General features: G+C 45.1%; 5 protein-coding genes across 6 annotated transcripts; 1 reads left to right on the top strand and 4 right to left on the bottom strand.

Moving 5' to 3' along the window:
- Window positions 1–4,919: 4,919 nt before the first annotated feature.
- Window positions 4,920–11,392, bottom strand: LOC134039678 (C-terminal-binding protein 2-like). 2 transcript variants are annotated; one of them, XM_062485690.1, is made up of 10 exons: window positions 11,199–11,392; window positions 10,256–10,320; window positions 7,731–7,885; window positions 7,477–7,621; window positions 7,054–7,260; window positions 6,708–6,922; window positions 6,425–6,555; window positions 6,138–6,265; window positions 5,872–5,992; window positions 4,920–5,744 (listed from the first exon to the last, which is right to left on the bottom strand). In XM_062485690.1, the coding sequence occupies exons 2-10, from the start codon at window positions 10,311–10,313 to the stop codon at window positions 5,555–5,557; spliced, it is 1,350 nt and encodes a 449-aa protein (XP_062341674.1). In that variant the 5' UTR covers window positions 10,314–10,320; window positions 11,199–11,392; the 3' UTR covers window positions 4,920–5,554. The 2 variants fall into 2 exon arrangements, with proteins under 2 accessions (XP_062341674.1, XP_062341675.1); XM_062485691.1 differs by lacking the exons at window positions 10,256–10,320; window positions 11,199–11,392 and adding an exon at window positions 9,435–9,544.
- Window positions 11,393–11,818: 426 nt separating this feature from the next.
- fam53c (family with sequence similarity 53 member C) lies at window positions 11,819–16,882 on the bottom strand. The gene is made up of 5 exons (XM_062485967.1): window positions 16,503–16,882; window positions 15,078–15,364; window positions 14,808–14,865; window positions 13,749–14,602; window positions 11,819–13,122 (listed from the first exon to the last, which is right to left on the bottom strand). Exons 2-5 carry the CDS (start codon window positions 15,150–15,152, stop codon window positions 12,844–12,846), a joined length of 1,266 nt encoding a protein of 421 aa, XP_062341951.1. The 5' UTR covers window positions 15,153–15,364; window positions 16,503–16,882; the 3' UTR covers window positions 11,819–12,843.
- A 408-nt stretch (window positions 16,883–17,290) lies between these two features.
- On the bottom strand, window positions 17,291–20,454 carry slbp2 (stem-loop binding protein 2). The gene is made up of 8 exons (XM_062485825.1): window positions 20,300–20,454; window positions 19,918–20,052; window positions 19,660–19,737; window positions 19,435–19,518; window positions 19,149–19,295; window positions 18,794–18,961; window positions 18,432–18,581; window positions 17,291–18,231 (listed from the first exon to the last, which is right to left on the bottom strand). The coding sequence occupies exons 1-8, from the start codon at window positions 20,395–20,397 to the stop codon at window positions 18,012–18,014; spliced, it is 1,080 nt and encodes a 359-aa protein (XP_062341809.1). The 5' UTR covers window positions 20,398–20,454; the 3' UTR covers window positions 17,291–18,011.
- A 155-nt stretch (window positions 20,455–20,609) lies between these two features.
- zmat2 (zinc finger, matrin-type 2) lies at window positions 20,610–22,848 on the top strand. Its single transcript, XM_062485826.1, has 6 exons — window positions 20,610–20,761; window positions 21,117–21,213; window positions 21,468–21,591; window positions 21,794–21,867; window positions 21,980–22,125; window positions 22,285–22,848. Exons 1-6 carry the CDS (start codon window positions 20,723–20,725, stop codon window positions 22,426–22,428), a joined length of 624 nt encoding a protein of 207 aa, XP_062341810.1. The 5' UTR covers window positions 20,610–20,722; the 3' UTR covers window positions 22,429–22,848.
- Window positions 22,603–26,824, bottom strand: LOC134039771 (putative ammonium transporter 1). The gene is made up of 10 exons (XM_062485824.1): window positions 26,525–26,824; window positions 26,317–26,406; window positions 25,181–25,402; window positions 24,923–25,005; window positions 24,717–24,842; window positions 24,401–24,625; window positions 24,172–24,310; window positions 23,975–24,054; window positions 23,411–23,537; window positions 22,603–23,319 (listed from the first exon to the last, which is right to left on the bottom strand). Exons 1-10 carry the CDS (start codon window positions 26,586–26,588, stop codon window positions 23,258–23,260), a joined length of 1,218 nt encoding a protein of 405 aa, XP_062341808.1. The 5' UTR covers window positions 26,589–26,824; the 3' UTR covers window positions 22,603–23,257.
- Window positions 26,825–27,059: the final 235 nt, after the last annotated feature.

The raw sequence follows: 27,059 nt of genomic DNA, 5'->3' as shown, positions 1-27,059 counted from the left end.
ATTTATACTATTGTGAGAAACAAGACCTGACTCTTACCAGTAAGGAGATATTTGATTGGAAAATGTCTGTTTGCTTTCAACAGCTCTTTTTCTCATTTTACATTGTTTGCTGTAACACTCTGGAGGAAAGCTTGTGAATTATTGGAAAGCGACAAACACGTACACACACACCATTGATTGACACTGAGCATAATACTCCCTCAAAGCTGAACACTCTTTCAGAACCAGCATGGGGTACACTTCAGGGTTCAATGTTCCTTTGATTTAGGTCAACACGTTAACATGATATGGCTTGAGTAATGCATTCCTTATTTTCAATCCATGGTACATTGAGTTAATGCTTAGGCTAATAAATTAAGATGTTCCAACAAGTACTTCTCTGACTTGTTTCGTGCTATAACATTTGCAGTGAGGCAACACCTTAGAGTACAAGTTGCTCCCTGTTCAATCTCTCTTTGTACCCCGACACACACACACACACACACACACACTCTCTCTCTTCGATCTCTTCTCCCTGCCTCTTCCTTTCCTCTCTCTGAATTCAGAAATACTGATTTTCCTTCTTCAGAGTCCCATGTGCCTCATGTCTATTTCTGCATTCTTCTTTACTTCCATTTCAATTTTTTCCCCACCAGTTCTTGGTGCCTCCTTTGCCCCTGCATGTTTGTGTGTATATGTGTGTGTATGTGTGTGTGTGTGTGCTTTTTACCTGGCGTCCATCTCTCTTACACAAGCGTTTAAACAAACACCAAAGGCTCACACACCAGAGAGCGGCACACCCCAAAGGGTTACCAAGTCCACTATGAAAGTGTTCTAAACATAGCTCAAAGAGAGTTGAATAATATCTGTTTTTGGTGAATGTTCTATTCTGAGGACTGTTGTCATCCTGTTGTTTGTGTGGGTGGGTGACAGGACCAGACCCCTGGGGTTCAGCGAGAGAGAGAGAGAGAGAGAGAGAGAGAGAGAGAGAGAGAGAGAGAGAGAGAGAGAGAGAGAGAGAGAGAGAGAGAGAGAGAGAGAGAGAGAGAGAGAAAGAAAGGCAGAGAGCGAGCGAGCGAAGGGTGGAAACTGTGACACTACTTCCTGTGTGTATTTACCACTGTGTTGAAGATCACACTAGGCTAGTCATCCAGCACAGCACAGTGCAAGGGAAACTGTGGTCTCATATTTGAATACATTTTCATGTCATGTTAAAAATAGCCAAACTGTAAATAACAAGTTTTTCCACATTAGATCCACAACAGGCCTGAATGGAGGCTTCAATAGGTGTCAAACTGTTAACTGTGTATCTTTATTGTTGTGTTTAATAACTGGGGCCTTCCCCTTAAATCCTCCTCTAGACTCTGAGTGACCTCAAGGTCTGTGTGATTATGGATCTACATGAATTGTGGAGTGAAATAAAAGCTGTTGATTTCTCAGATATGGCAGACCTAATGTACATACAGTGTTGTTGGATTGGATGTTGTTTGATGTTACCCATAATGATGCACATAAATGGGTGTTTTGAACACACCTGTTTACCTAAATAAAAAGGAAGATTGGATTCTTCTGACATAATAATCTGATCTATCGGACATGCCATTCAGATTTCTGATAGTCATTCTGAGATTCAGATCAACATTTTATCCATGGTCTCAGGGCTGTGTGCCTACTGGCATGTATTCAACAATCCACTACTGATCTCTGCTGATACCCCTGTTGAGATCTGCTTACTGTTTCCATGACTGGGACCACATACAGTTCAGCCCACAGACACCCAGATAGCAGGCCTGTACTTCTATCTTTGGTTCAGCTCACAATGATAACCATGAACTTTCCTTCTACAGACTGTGGTGGTCCCAGAGGCAAACAGTAAACAGAAACATACTGCCTACTCTTCTGGTATAAGATGATAGTGGACCACATGACCCAATTACCAGCATCCCACCTGCATTGGAACAGTACAGTGGTGTGTGTGTGAGTCACTAACTTTCCCCCCAACAGTAAAGCAGCCCACCCAAACTTAACCTGAAATGTGACACTTATTTCCAACAACGCAAAAACACAAACACTTAACAGGCCCTCAACATTCTCATTGTGAACACTTGTGGCCTCATCCAAAACCATTTTTCTGGAGAAGGGTGAGTAAGAGTGAAAAGATAGAGAGGTAGACAGTGATCTGATCTGATTGGACTCTTTACCTTGCCGGTTTGCATGTATGTCTGTCTGTATATCCATGCCTGTTTGCTTGTCTGTATGGAAAGTCTAAATGAACTTAATGGCACGTTGGGATGGCGCATGATTCAATCCCAGAAAGCAGCATATCTATGACTAACTGTCTTTCCCTTACTTTGTTGTACTGCTTAATAATATTAGGCTACATATATTAGATGTTCAGGGTACACTGCTATGAATAAACTTCCTGCAGGAAATGTTTATGGTTTCAGGAAGTTTCCATGGAAACATGGTCAAAGTTACTCAACTCAAACCCTGTGCAGCTGCTGTGTGTTTGTGTGTGAATGTGTAAAGGATGCAACACAAAAAGCTAGGGGTAACTCTAGAGGGGGATTATGTGACACATAGAAAGACAATCTTCAACCAGCCACAGAGAGCCGAGTTGGACAGGATGACAGCTGGAAGTCAACTCCCCGAGGGGTTAACTCCTTGAGGGTGATGGGGATGGAGGGTCTGGAAGGTGCCATTCTGAGTGCCAGGGGTCCCTCTAGAGGCGGGGTGTCACTGGTGAAGTCCGGCTGGCCAGTGTGAGCTGGAGGGGGAGGGTTTGTAGGGCATAGGGACCAGGGTCCGGCAGCGGGAGTGTGTAGGATTGTCAGGCTTTCTACTTGTAGTGTGACAGTGATGGTAGAGGACAGAGAAGGACAGCGAGGACGAGACCCACATGACAGTGGCCACCCTTAGCTCCTGCTGACTGCACTGCCTCTTCTCATCTGATCCTGTTGTCTCATCTCCTCTCCTTGTCTTGTCAACGAGGGGACGGGTCGGCACTAGCCTGGACCAGGGGGATGGAGACAGTGGTAGATGGCCTGGTGCTCCTTATGTAGGAAAACAACACAGCACACTTTTTCTATAATCACAATTGGCACAGTATTTTAAGGATGCCGATAGACTTGAACTTGAATGAAGGCAAGTCTACACACAGCAGCAGGTCTGTATGGCTGGCACATGGTGACACTAAATGAATGACCCCCCAACAATGTCATACAGAGTTGGCAGAATGCTTATTTTACTTCATAATTACATTATACAACATGTATATATCAGTGTAGATAAAATGTGAGTGTGCATAATAAATAAATGAAGAAATAAATGTCTCCTGTCTGGCTGGCCACCATACTACACTTGAGGGCAGGTGTGTAGTAGATTTGACCACATTGCATACTGTCTGCATACCCAGCCATTATCACACCCATCTGGCTAATGTCCTTAATCTGTACTGTTATGCAAGCCTTAACAGGTAAAAGTGCGCAGGCCTTTACTTTATGGGCTCAACAATCAAGGAAACGTTCCCTTTCAAAGCTCTTAACTAGCTCAACAGCTCCCACTGCTGTTCAGATAGAGAAATACAACTCATTTAGAGATGGTTGGTGAATAAAACATGCATTACTAGTTATCAGACTAAGAGCTTTTCTTACTGAATATTAAGATCAATATATAGAAACTATATTTCGAACAAGGGTGCATCAATAATCAGAAATAATCCGATATAGCATGTTAGTGTACATTGAATCTTTTTCCATTCTACAAACAGCATATTCATTTAGGAACAGTTGAGACTGTTATATAATAAATGATTGCATGTGCAGTTTTTTTCTACCCCCTCATTACACTAATAAAACGTATCCTACCTACTACTACACCCATAACTGGGAATGTGTCTATGTGAACAGCCATCGTGTTGTTCTAAAAACTAGGTAGTAAGTTACCACCTAGTACAAGATATCAGTGGCTCTGGAGAACGAAGTGTTTATAGTTTAGTCCTAATAGTCCTATAGTCCAATTTTTTTTTATGTAATGAGAGGTATGGATGTTGGTGTTACTAGCACTGTCTATTATAGTAAATGTTGCCTCACATTACATGGCCTCACATTCACCTGTTTTAGCTTTACTAGGCCTACGTGTTATGTTTGGTAGAAGCCAGGTAGCCGAGCTATCTAGTTTATTAAGATACCTGGCTAATACAAGTTCTCCGAGACCGTCACCCATTATGAAATGGCAATATAAAGAGATGGGGCAATGACTCGATGTCCGTGTAAGGCTCTGTTTGGAGAATAATGGACACCTCCTTCTTCTCGGAAATGGCGGTGAGACATTTCCCCTCGGTGTATAGGCTACTTATGTTTCATCACCAGTGAATTTTGTGGAAAGACACAGCTTCTGTCTAGGCACTGTAATGATACCAACAGGAGACTGACAACTTACACTAGCACGACTGAACTGTTGTAGAGTACTAGTACTGAATTAGTAGGCAAGAATCACCATAGGCTTTACTCTTTTTTCGGCTACAGTAAACCTTGATGACCTAAAATGATGGGTCTACTGTAGCTAGCAGCTAACGTCTAAGGCTCTGAATAAACACGTAATTTTGGTGTGTTGAAAAGCATTCCCGATTTGTTTAAGACATGTTTATGTCTTCACAAAGCACCGTACTTTACAGGATTTTAATTAGTCTAGACAAAAGAGCAGCTTGACAATTAAATTATAACAGATCCTAAAGAGTTCGTTCGTTCGCTTCTGGGAGCTACACGCAAAAGAGGTTTGAAATCCGCGACCCCTACACATACATGTCCAGCTAAAGATACTTAATTTGCACAGGTTGTGGAATTGTTGTCTGAAAGTTTCAATTTCTGAAATCAGCAGAGTAGGTTAGATAGTGTGAAAAATAGACGAGCTACACATACAAAAACTTACTAGGAACCAGATAAGGTTTTTATGAATGGCACATTTATATGAAGAATTTATCTACCCACCTATTCTGGGGTGTTGCGTAGACAATATTGATAATTTCCATCCATTTCCAAAAGCTCAACAACCTAGAGCCACACTTTTATTTTGATACTATAAATGCATTGAGCCCTACATTATAAAATCCACTGTACTGTTTTTGAACAAATAGTTGTGGAAAATGAAATTCATGTCGGCAATTCCATTTCTGATTGGCCTTACTTCTTAACATATCAAACAGCTATGAGAAAACAATAAAAGAAAAAAACACAAACAGGTTTACAAAAAGATGTACAAAAACACGGAGCCACAGGAGAATCAGAGACACACACAGAGTTAAAAAGCAAACTGGAGAAAAATCCTTGAGTAATCCACTTATTGCTTCCTGGGTGAGAAAGATAGAGAGACACTAGAGAGAGGGAGGAAGGATGAGGCAGACTGGTCTCTCCTGAAGAGTTCTGTTTAGTGGGACTGGACCATAGCCGGGTCACACCAGAGTCTATCTGCATCACTGAGGGGCACCGAAGGAATGTTGTGGATGAGGGGGCAGCTGAGGGACCGGGGTGACAAGTTCCTACGTAGGATAAGGATCAGGGTACGCAAGTGTAGGGGGCTACTGGTCCGTTGGCATGTCTCTGTCCGTTTCTGCTTTCGAAGGCTGCCCTGGTGAGGGGGTGTGTGGTGGTCTGGAGACGGGGGCAATGCCGTGCGCCATGGGTAGGGTGCCTGCTACGATGCCTTCCACTGCAGCTCCAGCACCCCCCAGGCCTCCGGCAGTCACTCCAACCAGCCCCGCTGGAAACCTGGGGGAAAACAAAGAACTGGAGTTAGAAACCCGTGTGTGATGGACTGTGTGTGGGTGAGAGAGAGAGGTTGAGAGAGAAAGAGGGTGAGAGTGAGACACAGAGAGACGGTGACTCTGCTTGTTACCTGTAAGCAGAGGCTCCATTGTGTTCTGAGTGAACGGCCCCTGCGTCCAGGCCGGGCCACTGGGGCGTGGCCATTAGGTACTCCTTGTTGACGCAGTTCTTTAAGCTGTCAGGAATACGCCCTGGAGAGACACACATGGCGGCCAATCAAATCCCTCATCAATATCCAGGGGAATGCCTTCATCATTTATTATCATTGAGGTTACTTATGAGTTTATCTTGACTAATACATAGCTGATCTAAATGCCACTCCTAGAGTGTATGTACCTGTTATGGCTCGGCGGACCTCTCTGGCAGCCTCTTCTCGTGCCTCCAGGGAGGCCTGCTCACTGTACCAGGAGGTGTGGGGGTTGCAGATCAAGTTGGGGGCATCCTTTAGAGGGCCCTGGGAGAAGCTGGGGGACAAACAGACACATAAGGGATCAGGCATGATAGAAAGACAAGTGTTTGTGATCAAAAAAAAAAATACATTTAGAGAAAACTGTCGGTTTGGCCTGCATAAGAAATGGTGTGATGGTGGTACTAATGGTGTAAGCAGGCATGTGTGTGCTGACCTGAAGGGTTCCGCCTCGTGTACGTCCAGTCCTGCTCCTCGTATCCGGCCCTCCTTCAGGGCCTGGGCCAGGGCCTTCTCATCCACCAGACCCCCTCTGGCTGTGTTCACCAGGAATGCCCCCTGACGCATCTACACACACACACACACTGTGTCCACTTCCGATGCCTCTACACGGTTCTTTATATACACCACTGGATATTTTATTCATTTAGGAGTTCTAGATCTTCAGACTATTGTGATTCCTGGTCTGTGTACCTGATTGGTTGGCTTTATGCGTGTACCTGTTTGATGGTGAAGTCGTTGATGAGATGGTGGTTGTGCTCGTTGAGGCTGCAGTGCAGGGAGACACAGTCAGAGTGGATGAGCAGGTCTTGCAGAGTGGCCATGCGCTGCAGGCCCAGCGAGCGCTCTACTCCATCAGGCAGGTACGGGTCATAGAAGATCACGTTGAAGCCAAAAGCCTTAGCACGCAAGGCTACCGCCTGACCCACGCGGCCTACCACAACAAAACACAAACACACGGTTAACCAGCTAACTGAAATCATCGACACTACATCCCCCAACAGCAACTTCAACCTTCCCATGTTGGACTTGATCCCTTCATCCCCAAACATCCACCCTCCTTACCCAGCCCGATGATGCCCAGCGTCTCTCCTCTAATGCGGGCAGCGCCCCCGGCCACCTCCCTGATCTGCTCCACGCTGGAGGCGCGAGTGCCCTCGCGCAGGGCCTGGTGCATCCAGGTGACCCTCCGGTACAGGTTGAGGATCAGACACAGAGTAGTGTCAGCCGTCTCCTCCACAGACGTGGCTGGCACGTTACACACCGCTATGCCTGGAGGGAGAGGAGGTAGACAGAGGGGGGGCGGGGGCAGAGAGGGATTTGACTAAAAAGCCTATTGAAAGTGTTTATTTTTCCATCTTACAGATGGCATTCAAAATGTGATTGATTGTAATTTTCGCAACATTCTTGTGTATGCCGAGGTAAAACCTGTTTCAAGCTATGTTTTTAGGTCCATGGTGAGGCAGGATCATTCTGAAAGGTACCAACCCAGCTCAGCAGCAGCCTTGATGTCCACGTTGTCGTAGCCGCTTCCAATCCTGACGATGATGCGCAGGCCCTTGAATTTGTCCAGGTCGTCACGGGACAGTGTGATGGTGTGGTACATTAGAGCCCCCACAGCCTCGTTCAACACCTGTGCAAGCACACACACGTACACACACACACACGGGCGAGGAACGGATGTTAACATCAGTGTGTGTGTGTACGCTACATCTGTGTGCGTTGGGTGTAAGTCTAGTCACCTTCTCGTGGATCTCCTGGGTGGACTGGGCGTCACAGAAGGCGACTGTGGCCACGTCCTTGAGGACAGGCATCTCCACGGTGCAGTCACGCCCGTCCAGCAGGGCCACCAGGGGCCGGGGGTGCATGGGCCCGTTCAGGATTGGGGGGCGGATGCCTTCAGCACAACAAGTTCAGAGTAAACACTCCTGACATCGAAGGCACCGTATGCAACAATCAATCAGTCAAATATCAGGCACCGAACGTGCCTCCTTAGCACATTTCATGCATAATCCTAGACTACAGGGCACGTTGATATGGAGACTGAAGAATGTCTCAGATAAACCACCATGAAGGATTATGATGAACTCAGTTTATTTTATTCCTCCCTATAGTCACCCAAAGATACACCAGAAACCAAATATTACCACTACACGATACATACACAGACCATAAAGGTAGACTGGAATAACAACACTTCAGCCTAGTAGCATTCTAGTGCCTCAGACTGTGGAGTCCATTAGCAATCTACAGCATACATGACGTGGCTTTTATGGCCATTAGGGAGTAGATGTATTGGAAAAGGGCCTCTTCCTGGCCTGCCTCTATTGCAAATATGAACAAGGCCACGCCCCCTTCTCTCATCGGGGAATCCTCCAGCAGATGAGCTTGGGGTGGGGGGTGGGGTCGGGGGGGGCACAGGCTTGTTTTGAGTAGTCATGACCTAAATTTCTCTGTCTGGAGGGAGAGACCCCTGCCCTTTTATAACAATACACACACACACACACACACACACACACACACACACACACACACACACACACACACACACACACACACACACACACACACACACACACACACACACACACACACACACACACACACACACACACACACACACACACACACACACACACACACACACACACACACACACACACAGCAACCCCCCTCCTCCAGAGTGATAGATAATGTCCAGCAGACTCCTTGACTCATGAAGGACAACTAAGGGACCACAAAATGGCCAAGGTTTCAATGGATGCTAAGCAGTTAAAAACCATCTTTCATAGACAAAGGCATCTAGTAAATGCAGTTCCTGGCATATCAATTCCAATGAAAGAAAGAGTCCAAATATTTCCACAGATTTAAAAACACTACAACATCGGCTTCAGCCTCCACCAAACCTACTTTAATGACCCATTTCCACAGCGACATAACCGAGAAGCATGATTACAAAATAACATGCGATAGAGGGGGGAAAAACATGACACGAAAACGGAGCGGAGCTGGCAACACACACGCGCCATATGGTAAGACGCCTGGCAGTGTGTGTGTGTGTGGGAAGCCTGGTCAGAGTGGCAGCAGGGCCAAACACACAATACCATTCATTCAGCGCTCATTCATTCTCCCCCCCTCTGCTTGCCGCTCTGAGGGCGTACGCTATAACAGAGGGAGGGAACAGAGGGGAGGGCTGGACGACAGTGCTGCAGTACCCCACCCTGCCCCCTGCCACACACGCTGCGGAGAGCATTCACTCTCACACACCACTATCATATCCTTCAAGGACAAAGATGCTTAGGGATGGAGAACCCTCTCCATGTCATGCAGTATGAAACCATAAATAGCTACCTTCCCTGAGCCTCGACACCCCCTCAACCACCCACTTCAAGCTCCATGTCTATTCTCATAGAAACCCCCAAGAGAAAGACATTCATCTTGCTAACCTTGCATGCTGAAGCTGACCAGCCTTTCTTCCTGTGCTGCTCCTCTTCCAGCTGCTGGTTGAATGCTCTCTCTTGGCACAACCCCAGCCGTCCCACACTACCCTCCCTCTACCTACCCTCTGCTCCAATCAGAAGCTGCCGAAATTCCGCCTTGGCCTACCAGATCTAAGCTTATTAGCATAAAGGCAGTGGGCTTGGTAGTGAGTGTTCTGTGCAGAGGAGGTGGTTTCCATGTTGTTGTTATTTAAAGAGACAACCGCGGGATGTGGAAATTCGATGAGCTGTTTTAGTATGGGTTAGTTCCTTGTAAAAACAATACCACCAATCCATCTGTTTTCTAAGAAAAATGCTTCTTGTATAAAAGGAAAATTCATCTATAAAGCATTGAATACATAATAATCTAGGATGATCACTAGCAACACAGGATATGTCGCTAGTATGTTGCTAATAATGCACAAGGCTACAGGAAAGTTAGCACTCTGGGGTTTACTGTTTGGTGCGTTGCAACCATTATAGGTTACATCAATAGCAACAGCAGTAGAAACTGTAATAACAAACCAGGGACTGGTAGATATGTGAACTCACTCTGACCAGATTACTGATTAAGAGATTTACTAGACTGGTAGCAGAGGATACTTATCTCCACGAGTCGAAATAAGACCACAAATTTACATGGGTGGGTATTTTCACACAAGCCTTTCTAGAACACGAGAAAGACTCGAGTGTAGGGATGTCGAGTAGGTTGCTAAACGGGTATTTTGCTATTGGGAACAAGAATTACAAGAATGCTTTTTTTTGTGTTTTAAATGTATACAACTGACCTTCACATATGCGATCCAACCTCTGTCTCTTGACTTTATGTTTGTCCACAAGAGCCATCTCCGTTCTTCTCAGCCGATGGAACACGAACACCGGGCACACGGGAAAACAATGTTCTACAGTCAGATAGCGGCGCGCTTTATTCAACACAACACGTCCCACGTGCACTGCACGGTTTAGTACCACCTAAAAAACAATTTACCGTGTCAATGTTTACAATCCTATTACACTAAACTGACGGTCTCTCAAGAATAGATACCTGGCTAAGGTTTGCCATTTAATAGCTAGCTAGTAGAGTAGTAAACAGAGCACAATACATGTCAAGAAATAAATCGTTAGCTAGTATCAACAGCTAGTATGTAACCAGCTAATAGCTACTAGCTTTCTATTAAAAAATAGTGCAACGCATTTTGTTAGCAAAGAAAGTTGGATAGCAAGTGCTAGCTAAGCAATCATGCTAAAATCAACTAGTCTGACTGGACTCTATTTTTTATAACAGTCATCTAACTAGCCTTGCTAGCTTGCTCTTCTTGCCACTACTACTGTTTAATTTTTTAAGTGGCCGGCTGGCTATCTATCTTAATCGAAAAAGTTAGCGAAATAAAACCTAAGCTCTTATTCAGCTACTGGCAAAGTGCTTAATATGTTATGCTAGCTAGGTAGCACAAGAATAATATGTTGGCGAACACCTAAGGCCTGCTACTATCTGTAAAAAAAAGTCATATCTACGACCATTGATGGCTAACATTTAGCTAGACAGCTACGGTTTAGCTAGCCCGTTAACAAAACAGGTGACCTAGCTATACTATTACTTCAGGCGGCAAAAATAAACAAGTTTCCGTTCCCCAAAAGTACATTACTAGGCTAGCTACTTATTCATAAGAAGTTTGATTGAATCAAGTTGATTGAAAGCACAGTAGTTCCGTTAAAATGTCAAGTTATTACCAAGTGGCAAGTTCTCAGTTGGTCCTACGGGGGTCAGCAATAGTTAGTAAGTTAGCTAGCGAACCAGCTAGCTTGCTTGCTAATGTTAGTTCTTCCCACTTATAGGTCTTCATGAATCCAAACAGTTTGTTCAAGGGGTAGTCAGGTGACGGACGGGTCGGCGGACGAGTCAGAACAGCAAGGGCTGCGTCTGTGCAGTGCAGCTGTTTTCAGTTGAGCATGACGCCTTCATGTGATAAAATAGGCAACCCATTGTAGGCCATTGTTGACCACTGACTGAGCGGGACAAAGAATGGATATACATTGAACCTATCTCCTAACTTTTAGATGTCCCGACATTAACAGTTAAATAATATTTTGTTTCACAACATATCCTTACACCTGTCCCATGTCTACAGACCAGTTACGCTGGTAAAGGAAAACAACCAGACAATTTCACTGTAAATATAGCTCTATATTATAAGACTGGATTGTATTACTAAACCTTACAAAATGTGGAATTTACTTTGACAGCTTAGATAAAAAACACTTATCAGTATATACATGGTTGTCGTCGCCTATGCTGATCTGTCAACTGAGAACAAAATCAGGAACAAAGAGGTCAGACACTTCTGTTTCCTTTCCTTGTAAAATAATTTCCAATAAACTTTATTTATACACAAACTGAGTTTGAAATTGCCATATTTTTAACACATACAATAAAAAAAACATCTCTATAAGACAGCAATGACCTGTCCCAGGACTCTCAGCTACCATCTTTACACAGAACTGGTTCTCAACAAATGAAATGGTTGTATAATACAATTTAACAATGTGCCCTCGGAATACAGTGGTTTCTTCTATTTAGAAGTTTTGTTTAACTTTTCAAACACAGTGCATTCATTATCAATGTCTATACCTCACCCTTTTCAGAGGAATGCGTTGTATAGATAAGAAATATTAAGTAAAAAGCAGAAAATAACAAAATGACTAATATCAACAGCTACACAATTCATTTCCTTTTCATAGTTGAATTTTTTTGTTTACAGACAAAAACATGGTGTCTTAAGGCTTATTCTGAGTCTTATGGATTGATTACCAGAAACTATAAGGTCTGCAGAAAGAAAACTGCAATGAGAGACAGCCTTTTTGCATAAAACTGAACAAAACACGGATAACTCATCACCATCATTTAGGAAAGTCTATTCTCACTACTTTACTGAAAAAGACAACTGTGGGGATTGTCCAGTCAAAGAAAGAAAGCAAGCGACCCACTGTTGTTGGTCTGTTTCTTCCTGTTCCATTCTAGTCAGGTTGAGGGTGCATTAAGAAGATATCCAACCAACACACACACTATGGGATCAGCTAGAGTCTCCAGCTTTCGGATTATTCACAAGAATGTTTCAGCAAGGTGTTCTGGAATGTACTCTGATGGGACGACAGCATCAATGACTACCTGCGTTCTCCGTTCTTATTGATAGTAGTCAAATCATCACTGTTGTCAACGAGCTTCTATTGGCCCAGATCATCCCACCAGAGAGAGGGTGTGGTGTTGTTCCTGAGAGCCCAGCTGATTGGAGGGTAGCAGGCCAGAGAGAGGGGTGAAGTGTTCAACGATGGCAAAGTGGGGGGGGCCTAGGGGAAACATCTTCAAATATACAAGATTCTAATTCTCTTCAATAAGGTTCAAGTCTAGTTCTGTACAATCCCTCTCAAAGACACTCTGAGGACCCCCATCTCTCTCAGGGTCCTCTTCCTCCCCCTCCTCATCCTCCTCCTCCTCATCACTCTCACTCAGAGGCCCGATACTGGTCCTTCCCAGCCCCTCAGCGGGGGAGCATGATCCCCGGAAGTCCCCTAGGAAGGGCTCCAGGCCCATGCAAACGTCTCCTCCACAGGCCAGCCTGCCTCGCTCCAGACAGCCCAAGGGGTCAGTGCTGCGCGTCTGGGGGTAGAGACATAGAATACATCATCACAGTTAGAGGAAACAGACACAGCCTAGGAGATCACATAAAAGATCATCACAATCATCTCAACTGAAGGGAGACCGACCATGTTCTCTAACACAAGGTTATGGATTGTAATGGATTCTGGTATTGTAATGTGATTTACTGTGTTTCTTTTCTCAGCTAAGAAGATTAAGTTATATATCAAGTGTCACTGGCTATCAATAACTAAATAACTCTTCCTCATAAAGAACATGAACTGCACATGTATATCATACCAGAATATTTTTTTGTCTGTTACACATTAGTAAAAAAAAATCTACTGTGAAGGCCACTCGAAAGCTGAAAATGTAAGTGGTGGGCAAGGGGGGCCACAAAAATAAATGTGTAGTGTAACTAGGACTTTTTGCAGCTGTATGCAAAGTGTATGCAAATGAGCACTAGACAGACTTGTGTGTACAGGGAATTGAATTGGCATGGCTTTGTGCCCAAACTTTAGTCAGAACCGGGGACTGGCACCCTGCTATCCACATGTAGATCTACTCAGGGACTGGGCTTTGGATCTTAGAGATAGAGGGCTTGACTGAGGAATATGTAAGTCCAAAACTACAGTCTAGGCATGTACCTGGGTCATCTTGGTAAAGTCCAGCACTGGGCGAGCAAAGGGTCTGTCAGGGTCTCGCCGTCTCTTCAAGCCGGGCTTTAGCAGCAGCAGGTCGCAGGGCTGGGAGTGGCAGCGAGGGAGCTGAGGGGGAATGGCCCTGCGCAGCGAGGACGGTGTACTGCAGGCCGAGGAGGGAGAGGCGGGTACGGGAGGGGGTGGAGCCATAGGCTGGAGGGGTGGGACTGGGGGAGGAGGCAGGAACTGGGCTGTGGCATCTCTGATGAGGACTGGGGAGAGGGAGAATCGGCGCTGAGGTGGAGGAGGAGGATGGAGAGGGGACGGGGAGGAGGAGCAGGAGGACGGGGAGGGAAAGAAGCAGCAACAGGCTCCTCCCCCTCCTGCCGCATCACTGGGGTCCCAGGGGAAGTTCCAGGGTAGGGGGGAGTCTGGAGAGAGAGCGAGGCTAAAGAAGGTGGGGCTGGAGGAGGAGTGCAGCGAAGAGTTGAGAGAAGAGCTGGGAGCACGGAGCGGACAAGCCCCCCCCGCTGCACCCCCTCCACTGTGGCACTGGCGGTTGACAGGCGTCCAGACCTTGGAGGCACTGGGACGCCAGGTGTAGCGGCAGCGGGAGAGGTCCTCTGGCACCGACAGGGAGCGGCAGTGCCGTTTGGGTGGCGGCGGGGGGGGAGGGGGCGCCCCTGGGAGAGACAGGTCGGTTGCGGAGGTGCTGGGGACCAGGGGCCGGTGCAGGGGGTCCTCCTCAGGGAGGTGTTCGTCTGAGGGGACCAGGGGCACGGGCCCAGGGGGGAAGCTGGAGCTCAGCACCCCCTGCAGGCTAGGTTTGGAGGGAGGGCACAGCTGCCAATAACTACTTTCTATAGAGACAGAGGAGACAGAGCAATGGCAGGTTAGGCCCTAGAACCTTGAATCAGAACTCTGTATAATGCAACCGTTCGTAAGATCACTGATCTGACCTTACTAAAGTAACCATGTTAGATGAGAGATTAGCACAAAGAAGCATTCTTAGTACTACTAATTGGTATCGAAGGTCAATAATAAGCTTGTGTGACTGCTACTCACCAGGCATCAATCCATCTGTGGGCCAGCAGACTGCGAGGTTGTTGGTTTCGAGCAGAGACTGGAAGACATTGAGGTTTAGTTAGGGATTTAGTTAGGGATACCATGCCATAAAAGATTAGTTATTTATTATGACTTCACAGGCTGAATAATTAGAGGCTGAATATCACACATGGAATATGACATGGACTGAATATGTAGCAGTATATAGACATGAAAAAAGGCAGACAAAAAAACAAAGACAGATAAAAAGTCAGGCAGACAGGTCCATACCACGCTGAGAGCCCCTTGGCAAATGTCGGCATCCAGACTCTGTTTCTGCAGGCGCTCCACAATCAGAGTGACCATAGCATGGTGGCGAGGTGCAGGGGAGGTGGGAAGCGGGGGAGGCAGAGGGGAGGGGGAGGGAGAAGGGGAAGGGAGGTGTCTGTCGGTCTGTTTGTCCGTCTGATCTTGAGGAACAGAGGCAGAGCTTCTCTGGCTCCTCCACCTCACCTCCTCAGGGCCAGCTAGCCCAGCCCAGTCTCACTGGGACATGGTCATGGATGGGGGCAACTCACCTGAGGGGTAAGAGAAGGAGGTTTGGGGCAGGGTTTAGATTATTTAGTCTGACCAATTGACACAATTGATGGGTCATCATTGCAGTTGTTTGTCTTTTTCGGTCCCAGCCATAGGTAGTAGATTTTGTGTAATAATTTGTTATGGTTTAAGCTTTACAAGGCCACTTCCAGCATGCAACAGAGTAAACTGCCCAATCATGTGAAGCTACGGGGTTCGAACACACTATACTGTATAGCCTACACATTTGATAAGTGTAAGTTAGGTGAAGTCACGTCTTGTGAACCAGATATGCTACAGTAGATGGCTACAAGCCATTTTGCAATTGATGCTACTGGATAGCTGTAGTCCAGCCAGACATAATATAGTCTTGGTAGTGAACTTTTAGAAGGACCGTTGGAAATAGGTTCATAAGTACACTAACAACTGAATTATAGCAGCTAGTTATAATCACGCCGTCTACATTTTTAATGTCCGCCCATCAAAATCCACTAACTCGATATGACGTGAAGAAGGGAGGAAACAAATCTGCCTTAATATTAGCTCACTAGCTAATCGACTGGCAGGGCACACAAAACAACAGATGACAGCAAGTTATTTGCAGCTGGCTTCAAGTTATATATCACTTATGTTATAAAGCTAAAACTACGGCTTCTCTTGATGTAGATAGACAACAACAATGGGACGACCAGGTAGCTAGCTAGCAATTCCAACGGGCTATAGGTAACCGGCTGGCCAGGCAGCAGGCTATATATAGCGAGCTAGCAGAAGGCTGATAAAGCCGACAACCATACAAACGTTAGCATAGCTACATCAACAAGCGAATTTGTTGGATTTTTCTTTTATTGCATTTAGAGAAATCAATCAGTCAAATTGCCTAGATCTGTTTTTCTCTGTCCCCGGTTCTGAAATATTGGATTGCCTATGAGATAAATCAAAGCATTTATTTCTAGCTCAAGCTACACACCCTTGCCTTCCTTGGACCAATGCTTTAGCAATGCCTACTAGGACGCGCGTGCGAGCAAAACACGGGCCATGCAGAATGATGCGGTGAAGACAACGCTGGTGATTTTCTTATGAATAAACCTGATGTAAATAAACATTCATTTGTGTCACCACTCAATGAAATTCCATATTTACCTTGACGACAAACACCTCCACCAGACCGCAAACAGGGGTTAAAAAGGCACTGCTCGTGAAGGATAAACCAATTTGGATCCTAGTGCGGCTCACGACCTAGCCACGCTAGTGTACGTCTATCTATGGGTCTCCGATGTATTGACCTATTAAAAGCATAACATGTACCAGACCGTTTCTTACAATATCCCCAAAATCATTTTATATATCGAACTGTATCAAATTGTCATTCGTAAATCCAAGGCTTCATTCGTCTTTGTGAAATATCATCGCGTAAAATCAATTCACACCGTCGTCCATTTAAAAAACAAAAAACAACGTTCACACGCCCGTGAGCGATTGGAATTCATAAATAACATTTACGGTGCGAGATAGGGAGAGGGTACAGGGGAGGGTGGGGGATGAGGAGAGGGAGGATTCTATGACGGATAATTCAACACAAAATATTAGCTGAATAAACAAATAATCTAAATGAAAATATTTGAATGTGAAAATGTTTGACCAGCAAGCATAAATATTACACGTTTTTATTTTCACATAACATGCATCATGGACTAGCCGACGCATGGCTACATGACGCGTGGGACTTGTAGTTCATTCATTGCAACAGAGGCAAATGGTTGGATAGGTTGTTTACAATGTCAGGGAATTATATACTGAAATAGAACACGGTCATCTCCTAGAAGTGCCGACGAGTCGATAGCGTATGTTCATGTAGTCGACGTACTAGGAGCATTCATTATCCCTGAATAGGATATTGATTGCTAACGGAACACAAACCAAAGACCACATGCATTGAATTTATAATCTTTATTAGTTGAGACCTGCATCAGTACTTAAGTTGTACAACATGACAATTGAGAAAGACAAAATAAAAAGAAACCTCAAAACAAAGTCACAGCATGTCGCCATCATAATTCTGTTTTGAGAAAAACAGTGAGGTGTTGGGCAGAGAAGGGAGGATGGTGCACGTTTATAGGAGGAGGAGGTGGAGAATCTCGCTGAGTAGGGTCATGGACTGGTGAACGTGACTTATCTAGGGTTAGAAGTGGGAACTGTGTTGGGAACCGTGAAACGGTGACAAACTACAACAAATACCGATCTACTAAATCAAAACACAAATGAGCATCTACTGTGGGTGCATAAAACATTTAAACAAAAAGATCCCCGGTGAAGCAGACACAGGAAATGTGATTGATAAACCCATCGTAGTGACCCTAAGATGACATGATTATGAAGTGACTGTCCATGGTTGACTGTCAACCACTCTTACAAAGCTGGCACTACACCCTGTGCACCCCTGCATGTCTGATTGGCAGTGACATGACAGACAAGCCTTGTTGCAAAACCCCAAAAATGCATCCTTCATGTCTCCCATTCCCATGGTAGGCCAACACAATTTTATAGGTGAAAGCCTTACCTTTAATAGATGGACAACATCTAAATCATATCAGCCTTTTCTTAAAATGAAGCATGCATTTTTCAGATCAAGCTACAGAGCGATAGCCAGGATCAGTAAGGTTTCCAGGACAGGCAGTCGCTCAGCACAGGCATCTGTTCATAGGAATGATCATGATCGTGTCCACGGGTGACGTCCGGGTTATGGTCCGTCTCTAGAAGGAAGCGGAGCCAGCCCAGGACATTCTCCTCGGCAGTCATCTGGCTCCTGAAGGAGTAGGCCAGGCCAGCCTGAACTGGGGAGAGCCTGGGGCTGGACATGTCCATCTGGGGCAGGAGAGAAAAAACAAAACTGAAAATATAGCAATAAAGCAAGCGAAAGACCCCTTACCCCCCCCCCCCCCCCCACGTTTCTGAATTCTAACTTTTACACGTTCACTAGGAAAAAGGTGAGTAGAAAACAAACAAGCGATCTAACAAATTAGCCTTTCAAGACCCCAGAACCATTCTGCGGCACCATATCTCTCCCTCACCTGAGGTCCCATCCAGGTACTGCCGACAGGCAGGCTGGCAGGTGTGGGGGACAAAGAGGCTTTAGAGCTTGGGGTAGTTTCTTCCTCCTTCCTCCCCAAGTCCTCGTTGTCTTCATACAGGTCACAGTTCATCTGCTCCAACAGGCCCTGACTGTAAAAGAGACATGGCATCCAGCTCCACCTTGTCTGTCTCAGAAGTGTACACTTGTCCAGTCCACAACAAATTAGAGCGAATGAGTAGGGAGTGGACGTGCACATTTTAGCATGAAAAAAAAAGCTAAACAGGCTCTGGTAGTGACAGGGTTGAACATGGGCTGATAAGTGTTAAACAGTTGATAGACTGTACATATACAAGTTACTTACAGCTGGTCAACAGGGTCCTGTCCCTGGGCCTCACCAGATAGGCCAGTGGGAGGGTCCCAGGCATGCAGCGCCCTCCTCCACAGACGCACCTGCATGTCCCATGACCTGCGGCTGTATTTCCTGTGCTTGTTTGGGGTGGAGGGGTGGAGCCCTGGGATCCTCAGACGCCTTGTGGGAAGAGATTGGGGGCGCACACCAACACATTTAGAAGAGGTAATCAGCGAACAAAATTGCAAACCTTTCTTCAGTCCTCCCTGTTCTGGTGCAGCCAATGAGACCAGCCATTGGCCTAGTCTAGACTTGCTCTGATGTGGATCTTGGGTTTGTGGATTGTAAGTGAGTAAAAAATTATTACTTGGGAACCTGCTGTAGGTAGTTCTGGTAGCCCAAGGTGTTCTGTCCATACTGGATCTGTTTCTGCCGCCGTTTCAGCACCGACTCATTGCTCTCCATTTGGGCAAGGTCCAGATTGCGGGAACCACAGCGCATCCCTGACTGAGTTCTAAGGGTCAAACAGGTCATACACAGCCTCCATGTACACCATTTCAAACCTTCATGAAATAACGTTCTGCAGATTTTTGATTCTGCATGACTGTCGAATGTTTTATGTGATTATGGTTCTAGAAGGTTCGGTGCCCAACCTCCTGACTCCATCCACATCCTCTGTTCCCACAGCAACACTAGCAGAAGACATCCTGAGGATACAGCGCTCCAGAATGGATGACCTGAAGAGACGGGACAGAGGTCAGTAGGTAGGGTCAGGGGTGATCTCACAACTTTCCCTCCACTCCTTCCATAACATACACAAAAGGAGCAGGGACAAACTTAAGTGGTTGAGATACAAAGGACAGTAGAGACTGCTGTACCGGCGAGGCTTGTTTGAAACGGAGACAGGCTCCCTGTTTCCACTCTGGGCAGACGGAGGTGTGGCTGGGGATGAGTTACTAAAAAAAAAACATAAAATTAATTACGGATTAGCTCAAACTGGGCCCGACATTTTGTAAGGCCACCAATGGCTTGTGTTTGTTTGTTGGATCTACATGTGGAGACCGTCACCCCAGCATACATGTGCATGCATGAGGAGTTGGGTACTAGGACAATAAAAAATAATTTTCGATTAGCACCTCACAAGGCTGTCATAGACTGAGCTGCAGCCAGGCAGCAGCCATGGTTCTGGGCTACTGGAGAGGGAGGGGGACCTGGACATGAAGCCTGGAGGAAGCTCTGACGGGCCAGACCACAGAGGCATGGACCAGCCCCTGAAACACATGCAACACAGAATAATACTGTGGTAGTAATTCTATATTCACCATCTACCATTGTTATAGTATGATACTCAGGCAATATGAAAGAAAAATATGGGTTCCCTTTGCCAAGACCAATTTACCCAAGGCATTTGACCCTATAACTTAAATACGTCTTGTGTCTGTTAATTCAAAGTCGTAGTTAAAGTTGAGATTTAAACACATACACAACTTTGGATAATCAAGAACAAACCAGACAAACCTCGGCTCTATAAAAGAACTCTGAAATGCGGTTTCCACGCGTGTTGTCATGCTGATTAAGGCTGCAACCATGCAGTATACACGCCATTGCTTTGCCATACAGGTTTAAATTAACAACAGGTGACATTAGGGCGGGGCCACCAGGGTCTGACGTTTGTGTTGTAATTACCTTGCATTCCTTATATTTTGACCAATACATTTCAAACCTATTTTTATTAAAAGAATGTCTGTACGAAAGACTATCTCTCCCCAACAATGTCCCTTTTCAATGTAATTGTCAAACAGACCACATTAGGCACATATAGACATTGACTTGGCATAAGAAAGACGGAGATACGGCCAGCGATTTCCATTCACCATAGTGTATAAGTGATTTGACCAGTCTATTTAGCGGTATACACATTTTTACGACACTACTTGCCGTATGTTGTCACTTCGAATCAAGATGGCGTCCGGCAGTGGGGTATGTGTTCTTGTTTTTAGTTTGGTTTTATTGTAAAATGTGTTATATGTACGACAATGTTCGTTTGAGACGAAACTCCGTATAGTTTAGATTTCATATGTTCGTATGATTAGACTATCATAAGATTAAAATTAGTTTCAAACAGACAGAATATCTTCCCACTGCACTGAGTAGGCTACAACAACAATTCACCCGATGCTTTATTTTTGTTCGCTATACAGACGAATAATCATCTGATAACTCTCACGAGCTAAGACACTTGCTAATATAGCTAGGCTGTACAATGGATTAATCGTCAGTAGAATGAAGTTTGTATTATCAATCTAACGTCTACGTTCTGTGCTTTGTTATTCAGTCCAACAGTAAGAATGACTTTCGTCGGAAGTGGGACAAAGATGAATATGAACAACTGGCTCAGAAACGTCTCAATGAGGAAAGGGACAAGAAAGATGGTAAAATTGGCTTAAAAAATTGTTTAATGCTTCTTATCCGCTGTGATATCTGATCAAATTGTGCATTGAAATCAATCTAATATCCATAAACTTTATTCTAAGTATATCAACTATTTCAAAGGATCAACATCTCAAACGTGGACAAGGGTTATTAAATCCATACACTTTCAACTGTAAACGTGTCGGGATATGAACCTGTGCACACACACATGATCCTTTCATTCATTTGTTGTAACTACTCTTCTGCCCCCTAGGCAAGCCAGCACCCCCAGTCAAGCGTGAGCTCCTGCGTCACCGTGACTACAAGGTGGACCTGGAGTCCAAGCTGGGGAAGACCATCGTCATCACCAAGACAACCCCCCAGGCGGAGATGGGAGGGTGTGTACCTATTGACGGGTCTTACCCTGTATATTTACATTTCAGGGTTTAGGGTTTAATTTGGGACTGAGCATTTAATGGGTTCTCACATTTCATGAAACAGCCCCAACATGGTATGATTGAGAATGCCACTATAGCCCAAATGACACCTTACCCCTTTGCAGCAGATACTAACCTTCTATATTCTGTTCCCTCTCAACAGGTACTACTGCAACGTGTGTGACTGTGTCGTAAAAGACTCCATCAACTTCTTGGATCACATCAATGGAAAGAAACGTAAGTCTGCAGGCGGTATCGCCAACCTCAGCTGGAAAACAGTGCAGAATACCTGGATGAAAAGCTATTTGGCATCATACTAAAAGGATTGTTGTTTGTTTCCTCCTCCCAGACCAGAGAAACCTGGGTATGTCCATGCGTGTGGAGCGCTCATCCCTGGATCAGGTGAAGAAGAGATTTGAGATTAACAAGAAGAAGATTGAGGAGAAGCAGAAGGAGTATGACTTTGAGGAGCGTATGAAAGAACTTAGAGAAGAGGTATGTTGATGACAGGATGGGGATATTGTGTGTGTGTGTTTAGTGTCGGCCTGATTGGTTTAATTGCCATTAGAGGCTTGGGAGATGGGCAGACAACAGGCACAACAAACGTGGTAGAAAAACCCCCTAAACCTTTCTTTCTATCTGTGTGTGTCTAAGGAGGAGAAGGCCAAGGCATATAAAAAGGAGAAACAGAAGGAAAGGAAGAGGAAAGCAGATGATGACTTGGACTTTGAAGAAGATGACGAAATGGCTGCTGTGATGGGCTTCTCAGGATTTGGTTCTTCTAAGAAGGGCCACTGAGGTCCAGACTTTCAGGCTGCCTTTAATAATCCCACCACATCCTACGTATAACCTCTCATCTTGGGCTAACACACACAGCTACCTGGCAAGCTGACCTTTTTTAGGCGTTGTTTTATTCTCAAATTGTCTCCCAGACATTGTTTATCATATAGATAAACATCTTTTTCACACAAGCTATCTTTCGTGGTCAGCATTGGGGAATATTTTTATGGAGTTAAGAGAGTATTGGGTATTTGAGAGCAAATACACGGCTGGGGATCCACGTTCATGTTTTTATTACCTGTTAGAACGCTCACAGCAGCACACTTCCAAGGACTTTGAAATATTGTGAACAATTTATGTTTTTGTTTTTTACTGTAGTTCAGTGTGCATTACCTGAACTTTGTCTTGTGTTTTAAGGAAATATACATATAACATGAACTGTTGTACTATTATTATTTGTTCGGAACATTTAGTCTTACCCTGATAAGTATATACTAAATACCTGCTTTTGTGATGAGGGCCCCTGGTCACAAGGGGATCTATGCTCTAGGACATTTGTTGAGTTTGGAATAAATGACTTTCTAAATGTGGTGTTTCATCATTCTTCTCCAATACTGTACATAAAAATGCATTGCATTGAAGTATTTGGTTGTCAGTCAGAAATGAGTTCAATGTTATTTTTATTGATAAATGACTAAATGTCATAGATCAATTACACCAAAAATCAAACGGGTGACAAATGTTATTACCTGAAGTCAAGAAATGTTTTATTATAAACAGGAGTAAAGAGCAAATCTATTGATAGTGCCCAAGTAAAACCTCTGGAGATGTAACAGGCTCTGATGGGTCATTTCATGAACTTTCTCTTCACACAAGGATGTCTCTGCCGGTGTCTGAACCTGTCAATCCCTGGGCAGAGGGACAGACTTCAGTTACCACTTAAATGACCAATATAGACACCTGCCAAGTACTGTCATTTGGTGTCCACTCCTGAACTCACCTTGTTTCTCCAGGATGCGAGGGACCCTGAAGACGCCAAGGCACATGAAGAGGGACTGCAGGGGGTACATGATTAACACGACCCACAGGACCAGCACGACCACAGCCAGACAATTATTCCCCAGCACCTGAGATAGATCATAGAGAGGCCCAAGGGGGCCAGTATGAGTCATCTGCGGACTAATCTGGCTGCAGACAGAACTCTTTCTCTGAGTGTCCTCCCTCCTCTTCTTCACAAGTACAGATATTCTTTCTCTCAACCTCATGGATCTCTGTCCTCTGATGTATGCAAGCTTGAAGCCTGAAGAAGATGAGACAGCTGAAGGCAGCAAAAGAGCTGTTGGTAGAAGAGGGAGTCGGGTGGCTGAGCGGTTAGGGAATCAGGCTAGTAATCTGAAGGTTGCCAGTTCGATTCCCGGCCGTGCCAAATGACGTTGTGTCCCTGGGCAAGGCACTTTACCCTACTTGCCTCGGGGGAATGCAGATCCAGAGCGACTTACTTACTGTAAGTCGCTCTGGATAAGAGCGTCTGCTAAATGACAATGTAAATGTAAAAGGGTCTCACCCAACTGCGCCCTCCGAGGGCCCCATTGTCAGAGAGAAGACCAGCATGCAGCATGCCCCATATGCCCGGTGCCAAATAGCCTGGGTGGGCAGGAGGGGTTGAGGGAAGAAAGGAGGGATACAAATATATTTTTATATATATAATCATCCAAATCTAAGAGAATTGTTCTTTTATGTTGTTAACTTTATGAAACTCACAAGATACAATGTTCAGTGGGTCGTCCATCTGGATTTTGGCCATCAAAAAGCGGACTGCCAGAAAAAAGAGAGAGCCTGTAGTTCCAGCCATTACAGCTACACCTGGGATGTAGCAGTCCACACCTGCACACACAGACACCTGGACAAACACACACACAAAAAAGTTAAAAAAAAAAACACCAACTCTGACCATGGCTGAGCCATGACCTGTGTCGTGAGTGTGTGTTACCATGCCAGCGATAGCTCCGTAGAGCAGACTGTCCAGGTCATAGTAGTTGAAATGGATGCAGCGGATGACCATGCAATAGAGGCCCCCGCTGGAAGCCGCTAACAGCAGGTTGAGCCAGCATAGCCCCAGCACCTGGCCTTCGTCTGGGTTGAAAAGCTGTGGGTGAGACCCCAATACCAGGCCCAGGAAGCCCATCAGTTGCAGGCAGCCCCCCAGGACCAAAATCTACACACACAGGCAAAGAACAGAGAGAAATACACATGCAACAAAATAATAATAAATAAATGGATTTATCGGAATGCCCCTACAGACTCACTGCTGGACTGTGGCGTCTCTGTCTGAAGTGAGTACTCCAGCGCCTGGCACGGGGCCCAATGACCCGGAGTGATACGGCAGCCGCAGCACCACCCAGAAGGAATATCACTCCGCTGCCCGCATAGTCCTGCATGGAACACACCACTATTATAGTCTTTGCTTACCTGTTAAAAAGTTCAACATTCGTTAATGTGCGGTAAGTGACACCTGTGTTGCGTAAGAGGTGGAGGCTGAGTAAAAGATTCCCTGCTCATCCCAGACCCAGTGGCAGGCTAGAGGGTAGACAAGCCCTGAGAAGAGCAAACAGACAAACAATAAAGTCATAAAGCCACTAGATGGAGGTGTTGTCCCAACAATATCATCCTCTGTCCATCAACAAAGACCTTACAAAAAATTATATCTGATGTATAGCCAGATATTAGACATACAAACATACCAGCATGTGGGGGGGTGGATGGGGGGTACCTGCGAAGACGTAGGCCGACATGAGGTAGCCGATGGGCTCCATCCTCTCATTGGCAGCACCCAGTGCCAACGTGGTGGCCACGGAACAGCGCATGTAGTTAAACAGGAAGTGGACCAGGTTGGTGTTGTCCAGAGTCAGGAAGAACTGGGCTCCGATAACTGAGTTTTTCTGCCCGAAGGCGAAGGCATAGCCATGTAGCCACCAGGCCACTAGGGTGACAACTGAAGACACCCAGACAAGGGACAGGCAGACAGACAGACAGACAGACAGACAGACAGACATACACCACACAAGTAGAATAGAAGGGATTATGTTGAATTTCAAGTGAATTTCACATCCCCACTAGGCTTGAGGGGGTCTTATTTTGACATGGAAGTTGATCAAGCATGTTCTGTTTGTTGCCGTTGAAAAAAAGCATAGGCTAAATTGAATAAATTAATCTAAATGGCACTAGGTACAAAGGTTAATTTAAAAAAATCCAGTGTGTTTGTGTGGATGCACATTACACACACATTTTCCACAGATGAAGGTCAGATTGCTACACTCAGACTTATTACCTTTTACAATGCTTTGCCAATACCTGCTCAAAACATCATCACATCCTCCCACTCTATCACAGAAGTCCTCAGGAAGTGGAAAAAACTGTGAGCAGAGTAGCTCTGCTCTGCTACCTACACCCTGTTCTTGCATGCAAACTAACGCCTGAAGCGTGCAACCCACACTGTACGAGGCTGGGAACTGATGTCAGGGGATGGGGGAGGAAGGGGGTCTGAATGTGGTTATGGTACAACAGTGGGCCTAGATAACGCATCTCAAACAGCTAATGTTACCTTTAGACTACACCTAACAGATAGATGTAAGTGTCTTACATTTATAAAACAGTGGCACAAGTTTCCACTGAATGGTTTAAAACAAAAGACTAATGTTGTTAAGTGTTGCAAGAGAAACTGCCTTACACCATGGATATTTCCAGGTGGGTGGCAACAAACAAAGATAAGGCTGGCACTAACTCCCCTCTTAGTGAAATAAGTCTGTCTGATTAATTTTAATGGGCTGGCGTTGTATGTTTTAAAACTAATAAAAAGTCTTAGTAGCCTATGTATCTTGTGTTCCTAGGTGATCACATTCAGCTTACAGGTGTCTGACATGTTCTTGAAGAACACATTTGTCATATTCTCGGGGGCCGTCTTGCTTGCTTCAACGAAAGCAAACCCGAACTTCAGGCCTGCACAGAAACAGAAAGCATAAGTGTTCAATTGTCAAGTCATCCCTGACTGGAAATTCCTCACTGTTAACAAACATATTCCATTTATGAAATTCATAAAACTATCTAAACTACTCACAGAACACCCACATACTACAGACTATTATAAATGAATCGTGGACTGCAGTTGGGTCGGAGGCCATGATGACTTGGTTGAGCAAGTTTACAGTCCAGTAGCTAGCCAACGTCAGATATTATTTCACAGCCGTTCGTGCTATCTAGTGAGCTTTTTTTTTATTGCCAGAAACAGGTTGAAATTAAACAACTCGAAATGTACACCCATATAAGTTAAAATCGCCTCCTATCTAAATTATTAACTTATACTTCTGGCCCCTATCTAGAAACATCAGTGAGGTAGGCTAGCTGGTTGTTACTACTGGCGACAACGAGGGCTGCGCGCGAAAGCCCTCGTTGTACCAACAGCATGGGGCTCAATGTACCGATGAGCCATCTGAAGGGTACCATGTTAGTGACAGTGTTTTTCATTTGAGTTTTCATCCATCAAATCTATGTCCGTAAATTGAAAATAACAAATAGGATATTCAATATCGTATTATGCGTTATTAGTAAATTACTAAACTGAATTATTAGACCACAGGTTACAGCTACTGTAG

Source organism: Osmerus eperlanus, chromosome 19 (genome assembly GCF_963692335.1).
Source record: "Osmerus eperlanus chromosome 19, fOsmEpe2.1, whole genome shotgun sequence".
NCBI lineage: Eukaryota > Metazoa > Chordata > Actinopteri > Osmeriformes > Osmeridae > Osmerus > Osmerus eperlanus.
The sequence above is the reverse complement of the archived record's forward strand: the minus strand, read 5'-3'. Positions and strand labels throughout refer to the sequence as shown.